At 35.7% G+C, this 19,133-nt stretch overlaps 1 protein-coding gene across 2 annotated transcripts in view; it reads left to right on the forward strand.

The window, feature by feature from the left end:
* LOC131041410 (alpha-N-acetylglucosaminidase) overlaps positions 1-19,133 on the forward strand; it is a 286,676-nt gene that overhangs the window by 41,719 nt on the left and 225,824 nt on the right. For both annotated transcript variants that reach the window (XR_009105026.2, XM_057974485.2), the window contains exons 4-6: positions 4,646-4,767; positions 10,159-10,244; positions 10,592-10,686. Coding sequence is in view for 1 of the 2 variants with exons in the window: in XM_057974485.2 (XP_057830468.2) it covers positions 4,646-4,767; positions 10,159-10,244; positions 10,592-10,686 (303 nt within the window). In the remaining variant the exon portion in view is untranslated. The remainder of the gene's footprint in view (positions 1-4,645; positions 4,768-10,158; positions 10,245-10,591; positions 10,687-19,133) is intronic.

Consider the following 19,133-nt stretch of genomic DNA (forward strand, 5'->3'; position numbering starts at 1 on the left):
GGGGATATTACATGCCCCAACATTACAGTGTTGAGTTTGGCAACATTAGTTAATGGGTAGATTGATTTTGAGCACTTGCAAGTTTAATGGCAGCCGGTTGTGGGAAATATTCTGGATATAGTTAAGTTATTTTTTGCTTCATCCTTGATGAGTGATGGTTACTACAATCATTTCTTAATATTGGTATATATATCCTCAGATGATGCTTTGATAATTGGAGTTGGTTTGGTGAGTTGGTGTGCTTGAGTCTACCTTCTTGACACTTGGAGATATGTTGATGAGGTGTTATCAGTTTATGACCATGGAGGTGTTCCTAGGATAGCTAATTTTAGAGTTGACATTGCAATCATCTTCTATACCAGCCACTTGTCAGGGATTGATTTGCTTCATTTTTGGGACACCATGTAGAGTTATGTTGAGTATTATGTATTTTGGTTGAACAAATTATTTTTCTTGCTACCCAAGATTGTGACATTAGTGGTATTGCATTTGTAGACCTTATTGGGATGCTTTGGTAGGAGACCTTTCATGGTATAGGTTTTAATCTTTTCAAGTATTTCAGTTTGGGTTTTGAGGATGGTCACATTATTGGGTGTCAGCATGGTGGATTTTTTCGAAGATTGACATGGGACCCTGGGATCACATTTGGTTGTAGTTTAGATCAATTTTGTGATTTTGGTGTGGTGTGGGCATTGTTTGAGGACAAGCAATTTTTATGGAGGGAGGACTATGCATTTTTGGGTTCTCTAGCATTGCAATTGGTTTTGACCTTCTCGATGAGTGTCAACCTTGTCAAAAGGATTATTTGATGTTGCCAATGAGTTTAGTTAACCTTGAGGACACTTGTACCACTTTTCAAAGTGATTTTCGACTTTTGGTGTGTTCTCAAAGATTCTTGGATGGAGCGTCCATTTATAGTAAGTCGCCTGGTCAGCCCTGATTCTCACTTTTCATCATTGGCATCACCCCAGTGCAATCAGATTTCGGTTCCAATGTTTTCCAACTGTTTCTACAAATCAGGTGTATTAAGGTTTAATTTAATAAGGTTGCTAAGGTTGCTTAATATTATTTAAATTATTTTAAGGGCACCTTAGTGTTATAGCTCGTTGGAATCGAGATTAGAAGTTTTATTTGATGGATGCTTGATAAAGTGATTAAAGTGTTGAGAATAATTAGATGATGAAATAAATCTCTTTTTAGGGATATAAGGCTTATTTAGTTTATAGAGGTATTTTATATTGTGTTTTTCAGAAGGTTACTAGAAAGTTTATGAAAGGAGCTTTTGGAGTTCATTTAGTATTATGTAGATTATTTGATTTCTCTTTGGTAAAATCCTTGGGGTTTATGGGATTGAACTTGGTTCATCCTAGCCTTCTGGAGGATGAAAACCCTCTTGAAGAAGATTTACATGGTGGTGAGAGATCCTCCCTAGTTAATGTGTTGAGATTCAATTGGAGTCTCAATTTGTGTGTAAAGGATTTTGCAGAATGTTTTTAGAAAGAAGAGTTATCTCTTCAGAGTTTCAAGTTTGTCAGTTCAGAATTATTGGAGTTTGATTTTGTCTATCTTGGAATTTGTTGATCTTATTGTGGAGTGTGTGCATCATGGCTATGAGTTAGAATAGAGACAATTAAACAAATAATATACCTTTTACCCAGCCATCCCCTTTGGTTTTCTAGCATGAGCCGAACTCCCTTATTAATTGTTATAAAAAAGGATGATGTATATGAAGGCTTTCAGCCTTATTGAAAACATATCTTCAAGAATTGATTTTAACTCCACCATAGCCTTCATAGGCTTATTAGTTTTGGAGCTAGCAGACAAATAAGCCCGATTCATCTTGTAAGTCCTATTTGAATTATTTATAGAATGATGGTGTGGGAATTTTTTATCTTGGCTGGGCCTATAGATAACCATTGGCACAATCACTTTGTTTGGCTAGGTGAGTTAATTAAAAGGGAGTTGCTAGTTTGTGTGTGGTCAAAGGAATTTGAAGTGTGGTGTGTGTGGGATAAATTTTATTTCCCTAGTGAAGCATCAACTTATGATGAATATTGGCTGATTATTTTGGTCGACTAACACCCTTGTGCTAGAGTGGAGTTTGAGGAGCAAAATGTGAAGACTGGGTTGGTCATTGCTAGCCGCTTCAAGACTTCCCATTATTGGGTGATGCTATTGGTTCATTTGGGCAAAGATAGGTGGCAATTTGAAGCTGTGGTTGGGCGTTGAGAGGGGTGACTACTAGATGTGCATTCTAACATTTCTTTGCTAGTTGCCAGTGTATGGGCTCCTATTGCTGGGTGATTTCAGTATTACGGAGATGTGAGATTGATAGCAGGTTGTTGGGCAGATTCATAAGTAATTCCTTAGCAGGTTGAAGGACTTTCTATTCATATTTTTGGCATCTAAGTACCTTGTTGGTGGATTGAGATCTTGTTTTTGTGTGCACCTTGAAGGCTCAAGCTAGGTGATTAAAATTATGCGCTGGGTGTTCACTATTGTTTAGTGGCATATTGAGGTACACAATTCTAAGTAAGCGATATAGAGAAGTTGGATGCTTGAGTGGGAGTTGATACCTGCTGTGTTGCACAGGGATTAAATATGAGGACATAGACTGCTGTTTTCAGTTTTGGACATGAAGACCACCAGGCCAAGTGAAGGATCAGATTTGTATCATGAAGTATCTTCTTACTGTATGAAGGTCATTGGTTGTGAGTCAACCGAATAGCTGGTGTACATGGGAATACAATCTCCTGTATTATATGTAAGTGGTCTGGAAACTATTGTTATTTATCTCTGTAATTCATTCTTACACAGTATAATAAAAAATACTCCCTTGTCATCAATTATTAGTCTCCTATTTAATGAATGCCAAACTAGTTCATAAAATGTTTATGTCATAATGATAAATCATTGCATTAAAATCTTTGCAAAAAATAAACAGCATAACATCCTCAATCAGATTACACACAAACTGTTTGTCACAAGGTTTATTCTCTAAACATTGAGGGGAGTGCCAAAAATAAACAGCATAACATGCTCAATCAGATTACACACAAACTGTTTGTCACAAGGTTTATTCTCTAAACATTGAGGGAAGTGCCAAAAAAATTTGGTTAGCAATACCGAGGTTTATATTAAAAACTAGGAAACATTAGACTGCCCATTTATCTCATCTGTAAGGAAACTAGATTTGATGAAGGTGATGGGACCAACTTGATAGGTTGCGGTTGCTTGCTCCTTGTTCATGATTGTTGTAGCTTGATTATTAGTATGCTTCTTGTTATCAATGTGACTTGCTTATCCATATATTTGATGTGATGAATAAAAACTACTGTCGTCTTTGTCAGCAGCATAAGCTCATAAAAGATTTGACTTATTCCATTGGGGGAAACATGGTTATCACCATAAGCATTGCCTTGTTCAAGGTTTCCATAGTTTGTTTTGACTGGTGCATAATCCTTATGGTTGCCTATGACAACTTTTAGAGGATGTTGTTGTGTAACAGTGAGTTTTTTTCTAGCAATGGAAGAAATATTGAGACTTTACCTTAATGATGTTTACTTTGAACAATTAAATTTTTTAGGTACATCAGTACACTCTTCACTTGCAAACATCGCCATGATAATGTTTGCATGAATAACATAATTTTCCATATTCAAAATGATGAATTTTTTTTTTTCTTGATGTATGCTATCCCCAAAACCCCATTAACATCTCAGCAAGGTCGATGGCTGTTTTGGATCATTTTTTTGGCATTTGGGATGATAATTACATTTAATTCTATGGTAACTTACAATGCTCTTTCCAAGTTGCCAAGTAGCCCTGCAATTGACTCTATTAATAAAAGAGAAATGAAGTCAACGTTTGCTGAGTTATTTTCAGGTTATTAGCCAAGTATCAAGTTGTTTCTTTCTTCACAGCTTGTCAAGTTGTTCCAAAGTTCAGGTTGCATGTGTGTGCTTCATAGACATCAAAATGAATATACTAACATGTTTTAAATAGGCAAATATCTATTATTGATGTGTATTCTATCAATGATGTTTGTACTTGTTTTTATGTTTGTTTGATGCCCATTGAGTGGCCTTTTGTGTAATTGATGAATTTACTTTTTGGTGTGAAAATTCATGTAATTTTTTATTGACAAGTCGGAGATATTTTTCAGTGTCAAATTATGATGTTTTATGCAGTTGAATCCTGATTAAACATCATAATTTTTTGTTCATTTTTTGAGATTTTCTGAGTATATGCCTAATGTGAATGCTAGTCTTTCCTTTTAGCTTCACAAGGTCATGGGAACTAAGAGAGAAAGCTAAAATGATACAATCAGGAAAAAATAGGAAACAAAAAATTATGTAGAATTTGCATGCAAATGATGATACCATTTGTCTGCTTCACTGAACTATTCACATTTTGTGTTAATTTTAAATTTGACTATTTTTTCTTACTCTGGTGATTTGAATGCTTAACTTTCAAGTTTTTACTCTCGAGGAATATTTTACTTGTATTATAGTTCTTGTTGTACATGTTCTACCACATTCTTGATACTTACCTGTCACTGATTGTATGTGGATGACAAAACAATAATAATTTGCAGTTTTAAATTCTATTGCTTCTAACACAGTACATTTAATGAATTGTCTAGATACCTTTGTATGGTGGGATTGGGAACGATGGGAGAAGGAAATCGATTGGATGGCTCTTCAAGGAGTAAATTTACCATTGGCTTTTACAGGGCAAGAGGCGATTTGGCAGAAAGTGTTTCTGGTAATCCTTGTCATCAAATAAATGTAATTAATATAAAGAGGAAATACATGTAGGCATGTTTTATTCTTTATGATACTGATATACAATGCACATTTTCATGTACGTTATTGCCACTGTTGGTCAGCAATAATCAAACATGAATTGAGATTTAATTCATTGTTATACAATATACTTAGTCAATCCCTTCTTTACACAGACGAGTTGCTAAATAATCTATTTTTCTCCATTATATCTGAATATGGTTAATTATTTTGTGTTGCATGTATATTTGTTTTCTATATTCTCTTTGGGATTTATTGCATGTACGATTTCTGCCCTAAAGCAACTTTTTTTTTTCTCTGCAGTCTCTCAATTATTTCTCAACATCTTGGTATATTAGCATGTTTTGATATATTGTTCTATATATCTAAACATTGACATATTTTCTTGAACTTATAAATTTATATCTCTCTCATACTGCTAACTATGCTGCAAATATTACCTTTTTAAATGCATGTTTCATGTTCGAGTTTCTATATTATGTTATTGGCATTGAATATGCAAATTTGAAGTGTTTATCAACTGATAACAGCGTAACATTTGAAGTTTTTCAAATTCCTATCTTATGTTAGCTGCATCGATTATGCAAATTGGTGTTCTTCAACTAAAACAGAGTAACATTTGAAGATATTCTTCTTTTATGTGCCCCCGAAACTTAGAAAAATAGTACCTCTTAAGCTTTCCATGCTTCATTCTGAGTGTAAAAGTAAAAAAATTACATGGGGGAAAATGGGCTGCAAATTCAGGTAATTTACTACAACTGCATAAAGTGAAAGCGATGCTTCAAAAGATCCTCAAAGTAGCTTTTTAGTTGAGATGGACAGTCGCAAGATCATTAAAATTGTGATGCCGGAGCAGTTCAGAAATGAGTTAGTCTATCCCACTGTGTCTACAAATCACTATGTGGTTATTACTTATCCTGTGTATCCTTGTCAGGCTTTGAGTTTTCTGTATGTAACATGTATTGGACAATGCGATTGAGGTGTAAATTCTCAAATCTGATTGTAGTAAAGAGATAAGGCAGAAAATTCAAAATTAGACTTTTGCTGCCATACAAAATTTTCAGTTATAATGCACAATAGCTTCCAAGCTAGTGTCTTTGGGGATAAACATATAATGTCTTTATTTTATCTTCTGTATTTGTTGTCCATCCACGGGGCACATTTGGTATATCCATACAGTCACATTTTTATTTGGTTTCCTTGGCCATTATTTTTTCTTGATTTCGAAATATGCCAATTTTTCTTTTGGGAGGCATTTAAGTGATTGTTATATAGATAGATCTTCAGATGGACAGATTTGAGAGACATGCAGAAAAATGATTTATTTTTTGTTACTATCAATTGTGATATTCTTATGGGAGGCTTTAGTGCTTCCATGTCTGCATTTTTGTGCTTTCTCCAACTATTAAAATTTTTTCTTGTCTTGCCAACCGAAAAAAATTGACATAGTGGCTCTTAACCTTCTCTTTCTTTTATGTGATTTTATGCTTAAACGAGTTCTGTATTAGTCATCAACTTTCTCATATGCTGATGTTGTCCTAAGATGATAAAACATTCAGTGGGATAATGCTTTTTCACTTCCTGCTGAGATACAACCAGCATAACTATACTTTGAAGTGAATATTTTTTGCAACTATATTTGGAGATCTATATCTATGAGATTCATTTGTTGTTTTATGCCCACTTCCTACATTATTTGTGATACAGCATTGAACTTCCTCAACTTTATTGGAATGTTAATTAATAATACAATTATGCTACTAATTCCAATTTTGTTATCTTTTGATGACCCATTTTTTTATGCTGTCACAAACTGCCAAAAACGCCATGGGTGGAATGGGTAACAGGATTTGGCTTCACAAGGAGAAAGTTCAAAGTACCAATCTGCAGATAAATGGAGTTTATCTAGGCCCTAAATCTTGCTGGCTGTGGGTTAGGAAAACTGAAAATCTTCTAGATTGGTGGACATTCTAATTTCTAATGATGTCTCAAGACTATTTCTTATTAAAAGATCAAGTCTTTTCACGAACAGTGGTCAACTGCTCTTAATCTCATTAAAGATCTGCCAGGCATTGTTCCAATGTAGGATAGACTCCCATTGCTTATAAGTGCATTTTGGCAAGAGATCTGCTTAGGAAACTGGAGGGGATCTTGAGGAAGCAATGGGAGTCTAGCTCACATGAGACTCACTCGTACTGAAAACTGAGCAATCCTTGTAGTCTGGTCCTCTGCAGTCACCTCAGCTGATACTTGTTGCCTTCTCTCACCTCTTCATCTGTGTCACAGATGAAAATTTCTTCCAAATTATTTCTAATTTCTCTGTAAGCGTTTTGTTCCTCACTGAAGAAGTCTAATGGCAACTTGGTTAAATTGTTGAAGAGTCAAGACATGCGTAACTGGGGGCCTCTAAATTTTATCCCTCATTTTTGCATTTATTAGCCATCTTTCCTTATGACACTGTTTTAACAATGTTATTCTCATTATTACCAGTGTACTGATGCAAAATTTGTAAATAAAAACTATGCTGTTAGTATTGCACATGGTATTTAGTAGTTACTATTTCCTATTTACTATGTCAGGAATATGATCCCCCATGGGACATAGTTCTCGAAACTTAGCTAGTATTAAATATTCTTGTAAACAGCTTGCATTGTAGAATATTTTTAGTTATTCTTGGAGAGGGAGTTTCCTATCTACCTTCAACAATGTAAGATCCATCCCAATTCTATACTGAACCTTTTTCTGAGTTTATTTGCTGCTGATTGAAATCTAGAATGGTTCCTTGAGGTTTTGTGCTTAAGTTTATTGTCAATGCTTGCTCAGAGTTTAAGTGTGATAGAATAGCAAAGGTAGTAACACTTTGAACCATAAAAGGAATGAATATAATTGACTCATAAATAAATCAGAGTTCTGATTTTAATGAACAACAATGTAAATACTTCCAGAACTAAGGATTCTAATTATTCAGGACAACAAGTAGCATACCAAGAGTCCAGTGCTTGCCAGGAAAGATACTTTTTATTGATAGAACTGGTGAATCTGGAAATACAGGAATCTCCCGATGGTGCCAATACCTCCAATGATATTTATTATCATCTACTATAATTATCAAAAACAATTATGGGAAAAATAAAAAGTTCTGCTACAATTCCCTTCAGGCTCCCAGGCAAGATCACTGAATTTGATCCATTTTCCACAGTGAATTGCTGATAGGCATCACATATGCCATAATAAACCTGAAGGAAAGATTTATTTTCTGTTTACTACTGCTGACAATGAATTTCTAACAAACTTGAAACCCTATCTGCTTCTGAATTATTTATTTGGCACTGCAGGTGCCTCCAAGGTGTACGGCCTGCCCTAGGAAGCCACGTGGGAGCTGGAAATGAATGTGGCAGCCTTCAATGGCATCTAAAACTTGATCAACACGCTGTCACCAATCTGATAATGCTGCTGTAGGTCTGATTTTGATTCACAAACAATAATTCTGGAAGAATTCTTCAGTCTTGTGAGTTGGGTTTGTGTCTAAACTCACCTCACTCTGAGAAGTTTTCGTTTCCCAAGGTGGATCTGCTGCTGGTATGCACTTGCAGAGCTCAATTCCAAATAGAAGCTGTAAAAATAATAGTCGTGAATGCCAAAAAGTTGCCATACAACTCCCTTTTGTGCTTCTCAAAACCTCGCACCCAAATTAGGGTTCTCATATTCCCATATCCCAAGGGAATATTCTTTCCACTTAGGTGTCAAATTTGAGGGTCCAATTCAACATTAAATCTTGCCCACTTTTTAAAAAGAAACAACTTGCCTAGGTAGGCGTGCCAAGGTAACTTTATGACTTTTAAGTTGGAATTACATAATCTTCCTTTATAAAGTTACTTTTATAAAATATTTCTATTTTTAGAATAAAGTAACTTTATAACGAAATATCATAAATTATAAATGAAATAAGCTATCCAAGGCCAAAAATGGGTAAGTATGGATCCCCTGTCCACTAAATTTCACTTGTGGAGATGGCTAACAGGCAAATCTATGCTCCTGAGTGATCACTAGGAAAGTGGGGACATTACAAACAATCTCTTTTTTAGAGCTATTTGTTCCACCACAAGTCACTTGAACCTTATCACTTTATGTACTTTCTAGAGTCTGTCATTGCTTAATATGTTTATGCTTTTTGAGAGAAAATAAATTCTTTGAATTCTTCCCTTGCTTAGAAATGATAGCTAGGAAATTATCAGAGCTAATATCTCTTGTCCATTTGACCATACATTTGCAACAATGTTGAACAAAATCTTCTTTCTTGTTGCCATGGAATTGTGGTAACTTTCTCCTATCAATAGGAAGTAATTCTGATTCCTCTTTTTGTTCTTCTATTAAAAATTATGTGATAGAAAATCATGCACTTGTGTCTCTATCTTCAGATCTCATTTCTCTGCTAGATTCTGCTTTGGTAGAATGTCATACACTCCCATGTTAAGATGGTTGCATAGTCCTAATTGCAAGAAGGCTGAGCTACAGAAGAAGACTGAGCTACAGAAGGTTGTGAAGACCAGTTTTGATGATTCATTTGATGAGCACATGAAAGAGATCCTCAGGGTGGTTTCTTTATTCAAATAATTTTTACTATATTACATATTTTTTGTTTTCTTTTTTTCAAACAATTTTTGACATAGTTTAGTTCTCTAATTTCATTTTTATATGTTCTCTTGTTTTAGATGTCAAAATTGTTGGTTAGGATTCTGCTGTTGGTGGATGGGGATAAAAACTTGGACTTGATATGAATTGAAGTTGTTTTTCAGTCTATGATGTCTATAGAACTTTAATTTTTATCTATATATGAAGGAAATAAGTGATATGTTCCCTAATATCCGTATATGCATGCTTTTGAAGATTTTTTTAAACAAATTTATGTGTTTTTTAATGTTCAAATTTTTTTCTGAGTTTTTCCCCTAGTTTTTGCCAAGCCTCAGTTTTTGAATTTTTGTGGGTCAGCCAAGTTATTGTTGAGTCTGATGGTTGAAATGCATATTAAAGGATAACTGACACTTTGATGTCTAGTTCTTATATTCTTGTATTAAGTTTTTCTTTGACAAATCGCAGGCTATCAAAATCTTTTAATTTCTATTATGTCTTCACCTTTCAATATTTGGAATTTTCCAAATATTTGTCGCTTGGTACTTAGGTAATCAGAAACACTTCAGTTTTAGATGAAAAGTGTCAAATACTACGTCACAGGATTTATTTATAAGGGGAACTAATGTTTCATTGTTTGCAATAAATACTAAAGATTGTCTATGTTTTCTTTCATACGTATTATATTTTTTATACTGAATGATGGAATTCTTGGTGACAGAGATACAATTTGACCAAACCAGATTTAGATGATTTCTTTGGAGGACCAGCATTCCTAGCATGGTCACGGATGGGAAATTTACATGGGTATGATCTTCAAAGTGTCAACTCTATAGAACCAACTAATCTTTGACTTCTTTCTACTGAATGCCGATTCCCTTCTTTGCAATCTTTTTTATTCCGTCAAAACTGTTGTCTTGTTGCAAAGAACTTTAAAAATATTTGTATTGTTATGGCACAATAAGCATGCAAACTACTTAATCTCACAATATCTTTCTAATAAGCCCTTGCAATCCTAAAACAAATATCAGCTACATTTTGTTCTCTCAGACCAACAGATACAGAATTTGAGCATTTTATTTTTGAATTTAATGATTCATATTGCATCTTGGGACTAGTTCTCATTTTTTTCTGGATGTGTTTGATTATGACAGATGGGGTGGTCCTTTGCCTCAGAGCTGGTTAGATCAGCAGTTACAGTTGCAAAAACGAATACTTAGTCGAATGCGTGAACTTGGAATGACTCCTGGTACCAATTTAATTTTTAAGAGCTATATCTTAATTACATTCAGCTGTGGTTTGTTTTCTAACATAGTTTTTTGACAAGATTTACAGTTCTAAATGTTATACTGATTGAGTTCAAATTCATAACTTTTTTCTGATAAGAAAGAATGGAATTTCTATTAAAATAGATAGTAATGATACAAAAATTTAGGATATGTGTGTTTCTGCTATTTCTGGACTATCGAAGATGCTAGAGAGTAAGGATCAAGATCCATGGATAATTCTGCATACTTTTACATTTTGCTATCAATTATAGCTGATCTTTTAACTTAAATATGATCAATTTTTGTTGTCTATCTAATGCAATATCATTTTAACAAAATGGGTGCCATTGATCCACATAATTACATAAATGATTCCAGAAAAAAAAATTGAAAACTTTTTTATTTATTTGTACAAGACCAAAACACAAAAAAATCATTGAAAAACTATAATGGTTGCTACATATTCTGGAGGCTTTTTAGGTAGATAGCAATTTGATTGGTAGTAATTTGCTAGGTTATTGAATCGATTCATTTCCCTGCCAATTTAGGGTACAATACGTTCAAGAATTGGGTACTGCCTGGAGACCCTTCTGTCACGTCTCCTTTTTGACCTAAGGAAAGAATTTAGTAATTAACTTTAGTTGCAAAAAATATGTTATATTCATGAAAAGATGACTTATGTTTTATTAATAAAAATAAAAATTGTTTTGTAAAGCTTTGCTAGGATAAGGGACCAAAAGTAATGTTTATTTAAAAGGTCTTTCTAGAAACTTTTTAAATAAAGTTTTGGAGGGGTGTTGATGTGTGTTTTAGGCACATACGAACACAAAATAAAATACCAAAGTATTTTACCCTCTCTTGAACAAAATCATTGAATATGCTATGATTGCAAGAAATATCATATTGCGATCCCAAGGTTTCTACAGTCAGTTCTTGACATGTGGGTAACTCAATGGCTTGATGTGATAATGCTGTTTTCACTTGGGGACTTACGTAATTGTTCAATGTGGAGATTTATCATGGATTTGGAATTGGAATAGGAATGATGATGACTTAAGATTTTGCAATTAAGCTCTTGGTCTATTCTAACAAGGATTTCTAAAAAATGGCAAAAGGAATAGGGTTTAGGAATTCTATTCTGAAACCTAGAATGCAAGAAAAAGAGTGAATGATTCACTGGAATCCTATTGGGCAAGGTCTCACCATCAAATCGAACAACTTGACACAAGTGCAGTGCAATCATCTAAGGTATAATTCAAAGATGTTCAAATCATTACCATCAAACATTGCTCACCATTCAAGTTAATGCATAACAATGGACGTATAACAATTGAAGTTAAACTCATATAGAAATTCCAGTTGACCATGCAAGGCGCACTTACAATCAGCAAGAGGCTAGTGATATGGACTAATGGATTCCACACAAATGTATTCAACAAATTCTCGCATTCAATCAAACAAACTCTTAAAGAAAATTTCTAATCTAAACTTCTAATCTAACTTGGAGGAATTGAGAACCTCAAATGCAAACAACACTTAAACAAAAATCACCATCAAGTCGAACAATGATTTGTATTCAAATCTATAGCATATATTGACAATTCTCAAAAAACCTTTCTTACAAATGAGGGGCAATGAGGTATATATAGTCTCAAACAAAATGAATGGCCAAGATTCAACCAAAATCAAGGGCCAAGATCATGCCAACAAAACCCTAAAGTTGCCTTAATTAGGGTTTACATCAAAAGTGGAGCCACCAAGATATGGCCCAATAAAATAATACCTAATCATCAAGTAAGGAATCTTCTAGAAGATTCTATCTTGCATCTCTCTCTCTCTCACAACATACTCCAAGAATCTAGTCAATATAGAATCTAATTCCTCCATGGAAATGCTGGGCAAGGCATCCTACTGCAAATCAATCACTTCCAACGCATCCGAACAAGCATCCAAGGTTTTTTCCCAATCTGGCATAAGCTTTTGCGAATTATGAACATGGATCAACAAAGAAACTAAATCATCCATCTGAATCTTCTTCAAAGTGTCCAACTGATTGAAGTACATAAACTTCATCTTATCTTTCAACTTTGCTAAGCGTAAACCATTGGCCTCACTGACATCTACTCCTAATAACTCCTCAATAGATGCAAGGATCTTTGACTGTATCTCCTGAATTGATCCTTCTATCTTTGTACAATCCTTTTGTGCATGCTCATAAGTAGATTTCTTCATGGCTAATGAACAATACTAGCCGTGGAAATCATATCTGTCTACATCATGCACAACTCTCTCCTCGATCAACGAGGACATAGGAATTCTCTTCAATACTCTGAGACGGGGAATAGTCTTCTCCTGAATAGATCAGAATTCCACACAAACTCCCTCCAAATATTGTATCCTGAATATGAGTGTCGTTGTCCTGTCAAATGCTTGGACAAAATGGGTAAGGAAATCATCTGCCTGTTTCTTCACATCTTCAATCCATTTTCCCAATTCCGAGTGTGTATCTCTCACTGCCTCGTAATCTGCATGTAGTCCACAATCAACTGCAATAGGAGAAAGAAATGAGGGTGGGATTCTCGTGCCGCATTTCTGCAATGTACTCCTTAAGTCTGATGTTCTCTTACTTATACTTCTTTTTCTTCTCAATTTGCCTATCCATTTTTGCATTGATCACTCAAATTGTATCACCAAGTTCTTTGAATTCTTGCTCCTTTGTAGTTCATCCAAGGGAAAACGAGGTAATTTGGAAGTCCATGGGAGTAGCTGCATCTCTAGTAACATCTCCAATAGGAACAACAACTTGCGCAATCCACATTCTTGTCTCATCTCTAGCTATGTTCAAAAGAATCTTATCCTTCTTGGGTTCCTTATCCTTATTGCTCCTGGCTAAGTAATCATCAATATCATCAATAGGTTGCGCCTCTACCATTTGCTTAGTTTTCACCATGTTCCTCATCAGCGAATCATGAATAGCAGTCATCTCCATCCCATCATCAAGACACATCTCCCGATCTAGCTCCTTCAATGCTGAGATAAAATCATCATCATCATTATTCTTAGTCAAATCATACACATTCTTCGCCAAACCAACCTCCAAAAGGATAGTGGGAGACCTCGGCTAATCATCATCTTCATTAGGTGGAGCGGATGTAGCTGTGGCATGCAACTCTTGTGTATTTTTCGGCAATATAACTATGTTTGAGTATTGCTCAAAATCCTTATTTTGCTCTCGCATATCAATTTCCTTATTCTGCTCTGGCATATCAATTTCCATGATTGATGAGAAATTGAGGGGAGGTGAAGGAATGCTAGGCTTTTACTTCTTCTTTACTTCTTCAATCTTCTTCCCTCTAACCTTGGTTTCTCCTGGTGTATTCTTCCTTCGCTTTGGAGCTTGACTCTCCTCATCTGCATGAATCCTTATGTCACTAATTGTCCTCCGATCATCCTCAGAAAAGGATTCCTCCTGCTTCATCTTATCATACGTGAAGATAACACCCATATCAATTAACCTGTTCATTTGTCTATCTACCCATCCTCTGGAGAAACTCAGTACTTCTCTCATTAATTCACTCAAATCTATCATTTCTTGTTTTGACCAATTAGGCAATAGGATAGCCTTCTTCATTTCATTTTCATATTGTGGACGAGTATGATCCTTGTCATCCAACACCTGATCAAGAATGAGAAAGAGTTCACACTTTCTCATGAAATCCACGAACATTCTGGACCACATTCTTCTTTTTATTGCTTCCTCGTCCATCAGGTTGGCCCAATAAGCTTCAATGTCCACTTTGTGTATGAATCTATCTCCTCTAATCCTTCCGACCTTCTTGTGTGGATCGAACCTTTCTCTCGTTTTGTATGTTCCAAGGCAATAGAATGCAAGTTCCTCAATCACCGTACTAGCTACAGCAGCGGAATGGCAAGCTTCCAATGTCTTTCCTACGAAAATGGGAAATGTCATCCCCGTTCTATGCTTATCCTTTTGGATGGAATCATATTCCAGAAGCTGTCTCACCACCTCCAACAAGATTATTCTGTCTATAGGATACCTAGGAAGCCTGTAAGTTTCGGATTGAAATCCATGAATCCTAAAGTATGTGAAAGTGGAAAATTGTATGTACCATGATCCATATTGCTCAATCAACTCTGTTGCCTCCTTAGACAACCTCTTGTGGATTCTGCCTTGCAACATTCTTTTTATGTACATGGTGAATGCATCGTTCACCCTCTTATAATCTTCAACTCTATACATATTCAATTGTGGATAGCATTCATAAATCGTTCAAGTATATACACCAGGTAAGAAGTCATGGCAAATGACTTGGATCTCTCCACATTCCTCAATTGAAAATTCATATTGTCGCTTATGATATTTGACCAATTGATCATTGTTCCTTTCAAATTATCTTGGATAAAATAGAACATCCATCCATGATATATTGCACCTTGAGACATCCCCATCACTTGATTAAGTAGGAATACCAAGTCGCTATATTCCTCTTTCAAATCTATGCACATGAGTGTCTTGGGAGCCTTGGAGTGATGAGGTCTAGGCTTGATCATCCATTCCTTGTTCACTATAGCCTTGCAGGCATCCGCCTTCGATTTGAACTTCACTTCATATTCATCCTTCATTATGTCCTTCATGTCCACACTGCATGGAATTCCAAACACCTCAGCAATCACATCCTCAACAAGGTAGGCAATAGTCACACCTTTGAGAGTCTTGATCATTCGGGAGAGAGGATTATAACATCTTGTGCACTCGAAGATCAATTTGCTGCACTGTATGGATTGCGGAAAATTAGCGTCTTGATAGATGCCACTCTTCATGATATTCGCATAGGTAGGAGGGGGAATCTAATTTCCAACTCCAAACTGTTGAGACATGGACTAGCTAGGACTCGAACCTAGGACCTTCCATATATTGTTGGAGTGCTCTACCACTGAGCTACTGGCCCGTCTTGGACCAGTCCATCGTCGGTCTGGGTGTGGCTTATTTCCAACACCAACACCCCCCCTTAAGCCACACCTCTCGTGTGCTTGGGGCTCCTAGCCTGGACCTGGCTCTGATACCATGTTGAGACATGGACCAGCTAGGACTCGAACCTAGGACCTTCCATATACTGCTGGAGTGCTCTACCACTGAGCTACTGGCCTGTCTTGGACCAGTCCATCGTCGGTCCGGGTGTGGCTTATTTCCAACACCAACACAAACATCCTTTGCCACATCTGGTCCATATTCAGGAAATGCATGTTTGTGTCGGTAATCTCCTTCCATCTGGATGACATCTTGGATTCTGGATAGAATTCCTCCTGAACTATCTTCTGTTGCTCTTTCCAAATCTCAATTCTAGATTTCGACATTGCACTTGCACGAAGCTGGAAGTCAATAACTTTGGAAAAATCCTCTTCATAGCTATTTTCAGAATTAGACAAATTCTGATATCCTATTATTTAGACACTTTTAGGAATGGAAATCAGCATTTTCATCTACATTCTTAATGAATTCTGAAAATAGAACATAAGTATAATAAGGATAGGGTCAAAACCCTCCTAAAATCTCTAAAATCATCATTTTCAGACTTAACTAAGTCTAAAGACATTAGTATACTCAGAAAATCCATTGAAAATCTAGGTCATAGGAGTATACCAAATCTGGAAATGTATTAGGAAAGGTGTGAAAAATCTGTTTTTCACTCAAAAAATGTCTGAAGGCACCTTTCCAAGCTCTCTAATGGCTGCCAATTAGTCTGAAGACAACCTGCAACACTTGAAATCAGTCACTAAAATCATGATACAGCCACCTAGAATGCAAATATGTGATAAAAACAACCTTCCCAAGGTCAAAACAATCATAACTGGGTATAAGTATAGGGCTGGTAAAAGAAAAATAATTTGAAGACAAGTCTGAAATTTTCAGACTTACCAGTACCTTAAACAATGTTGATAAACCTAGAAAATGACCACAAAATGGCATAAAAATGCCTTCCAAATGAAATCACCCAACTTAGAAGGTGGTTGGAAACGGAGCTAAGTCTGAAGACAACCTGCAATATGGTGTCTCAGACCTGCAACAACAATAATAACCTCTGAAAATGCTCTGAAACTCCCTCCAAAATAGCCTTTAACAAACCTGCCTTAGGTGGAAAGTTGCTGGGAATTAAATGTTAGATTTGAAAATGCACTTTCCAGCCAGCTATGGAGGTTCGACCAGCTTCAGCAATGACAGCAAAATCAGGTCTGAGAACAATGGAAGCCAACAAACACCAAGGAAACTCAGCATCAACAATGAGAATCGCCAAGAATGTCCCTCTAAATCAAAATTGCCATCCTCCCAGCAATGGCACCACACACCAAAATTGCCTAGTGTGGCAAAAAAATGGCCACTAACCAAGCTGTAACCTTCTCCAAAAATGGCACCTAGTTCTGATTAGGAGGAATAAATCTCCAATCTGCAACTCCAACTTGAAAAATGGTGTCAAAATGACACTTAACAAAAAATTGCCTAGCTGGAAAAGTCACAATCAGCCACCAAAATGCCTTCAACTCGCCACTTAGATGCAACACTCAGCAAATATAATAATATAATAATGTTGGCCAACTTCCTTTAAACTAGTTTTCACCTTGAGTTTTCACCACACAAGCAATTTGGGATAAAACTTTTCTTTTTATACTTGCCTAGGGAAAATCGATTTGCTTCTAGAAGGTGTTAACCATTAAATAATTATTGCAAATCATTTATTTATTATTTTTGATTTTTAAATAATTATCAATAATGGCAAAAATAATTAAATTTGGGGCTGATTTATTTAAAATTTTCAAAGTTTAATTCATTTTAAACTCCCTAGGGGAAAATCGCCACTTATTTGTATTAAAAAATCCAAATAAAATTTATTAAAATTATTAAAATTGCATCTTGGGGGGAAATCGCTCCTTATTGAGATAAAAATCCCAATGAAAATTCCATCAAATTCGCACAAAATGTCTCTAGAGGAAAATCGCCATCCATCTGGAATTAAAATTCCGACTTAATTTCGCCATTAAACTCAAAAAATTCACCTTAGGGCAAAATCGACCCCTATCTAGATAATTATCTAGACAAATTTCATCAAAAATGCACTTGGGGAAACTCGCCCTCCATCAGGAATCATCATCCGTAGAAAAATCCTTAAAATTTGATCATTAACTACTCTGGTGGAAAATCGATGTGCATTAGGAACATGAATTTCATCCGCATTAAAGTCATTTGCACTCCTAGGGGAAAAATGTGGGTCATCAGAAGGATTTCCTAACACTTTGTTAAATTTTGCCCTCCTAGTGGAAAATCGTCCTCCATCAGGAATCTGAATGGGGGAAAAAAGAGGTCCATCGGAAATCCAGTGGAAATTCTTCTTCCATCAGGATTTTGAGTGGAGGAAAATCATGGGTCATCGGAAATGTGGGGGAAAAGAAACTCCCATTAGGAATTTTGATGTTTAGACCCTTGAAACATGGATTTTCATCCGGATTTTAATCATTTAACCACTCAATATCATCTAGACACTTAAAATTTTCAATAAAATGCATTGGACTTAGGCAAATTTACCAAAATTTGAGCGAAACAAAAGGAAACCTATTGGGATAAAGTGCAAATTCAACTTGAATAACTATTTAGGAGCGAGAAAACAACAACTAAAGGCCTTTAAAACACTAAGACACTTAAATATCACCGACAAGGACATTCAAAAACACTTTTACGCTCAAAAGGCTCACACTTAGAGAAAATTCTAGGATCACTTAGTCGCTCAATATTTTACAGATTTGATCCTATACAAGACTTCAAAACCCTAATGACAATTAGGCATGATCAAAATTTCGAGACTCGAGCACTGGAACTCAAAATTGCCAAGTATGCTACCAAAGCCCTAACCTAACAAGATGTGGAAAGTAGGAAAGAGGGGGTCCCCGTTTGCAATGGGGCGATGTGTGAAAAGGTCACCACAAGGGGAAACGAAGTAAAGAGAAAATTATATTCATTCCTTTCAAAAGGTTATAAAAGGAAGTCCCAGGTAGAGAGAATGATCATTCATTGTTTGAGAAGAAAGCCCCATTTCTAAGATTGATTGATATTTTCTGCTCTAGGATGAAAATGCTTTGTCAAAATAGATTTTTTTGAACACCAATGGTCTCCACCTCATCAAACTCTAAACCACCATACAACTCCCTTTCTTGTGGTAAAATTACAAGATCAATCATCAAACGATGATGATGCAATCCATTATGGTCCACTGCAGGAAGCAAACCATCAATTGTCTTGGGTGTCCAATAGGCAAATCAACCGGTTCTACCTGATAACTGCACACCACACCCGGATCGCATATTTCACTATTGTTATCAAAATCAAGAGGTGCTTTATCATCCAACTCAAACAGTGGAT

Source organism: Cryptomeria japonica, chromosome 7, assembly GCF_030272615.1.
Source record: "Cryptomeria japonica chromosome 7, Sugi_1.0, whole genome shotgun sequence".
Classification (NCBI taxonomy): Eukaryota; Viridiplantae; Streptophyta; class Pinopsida; order Cupressales; family Cupressaceae; genus Cryptomeria; species Cryptomeria japonica.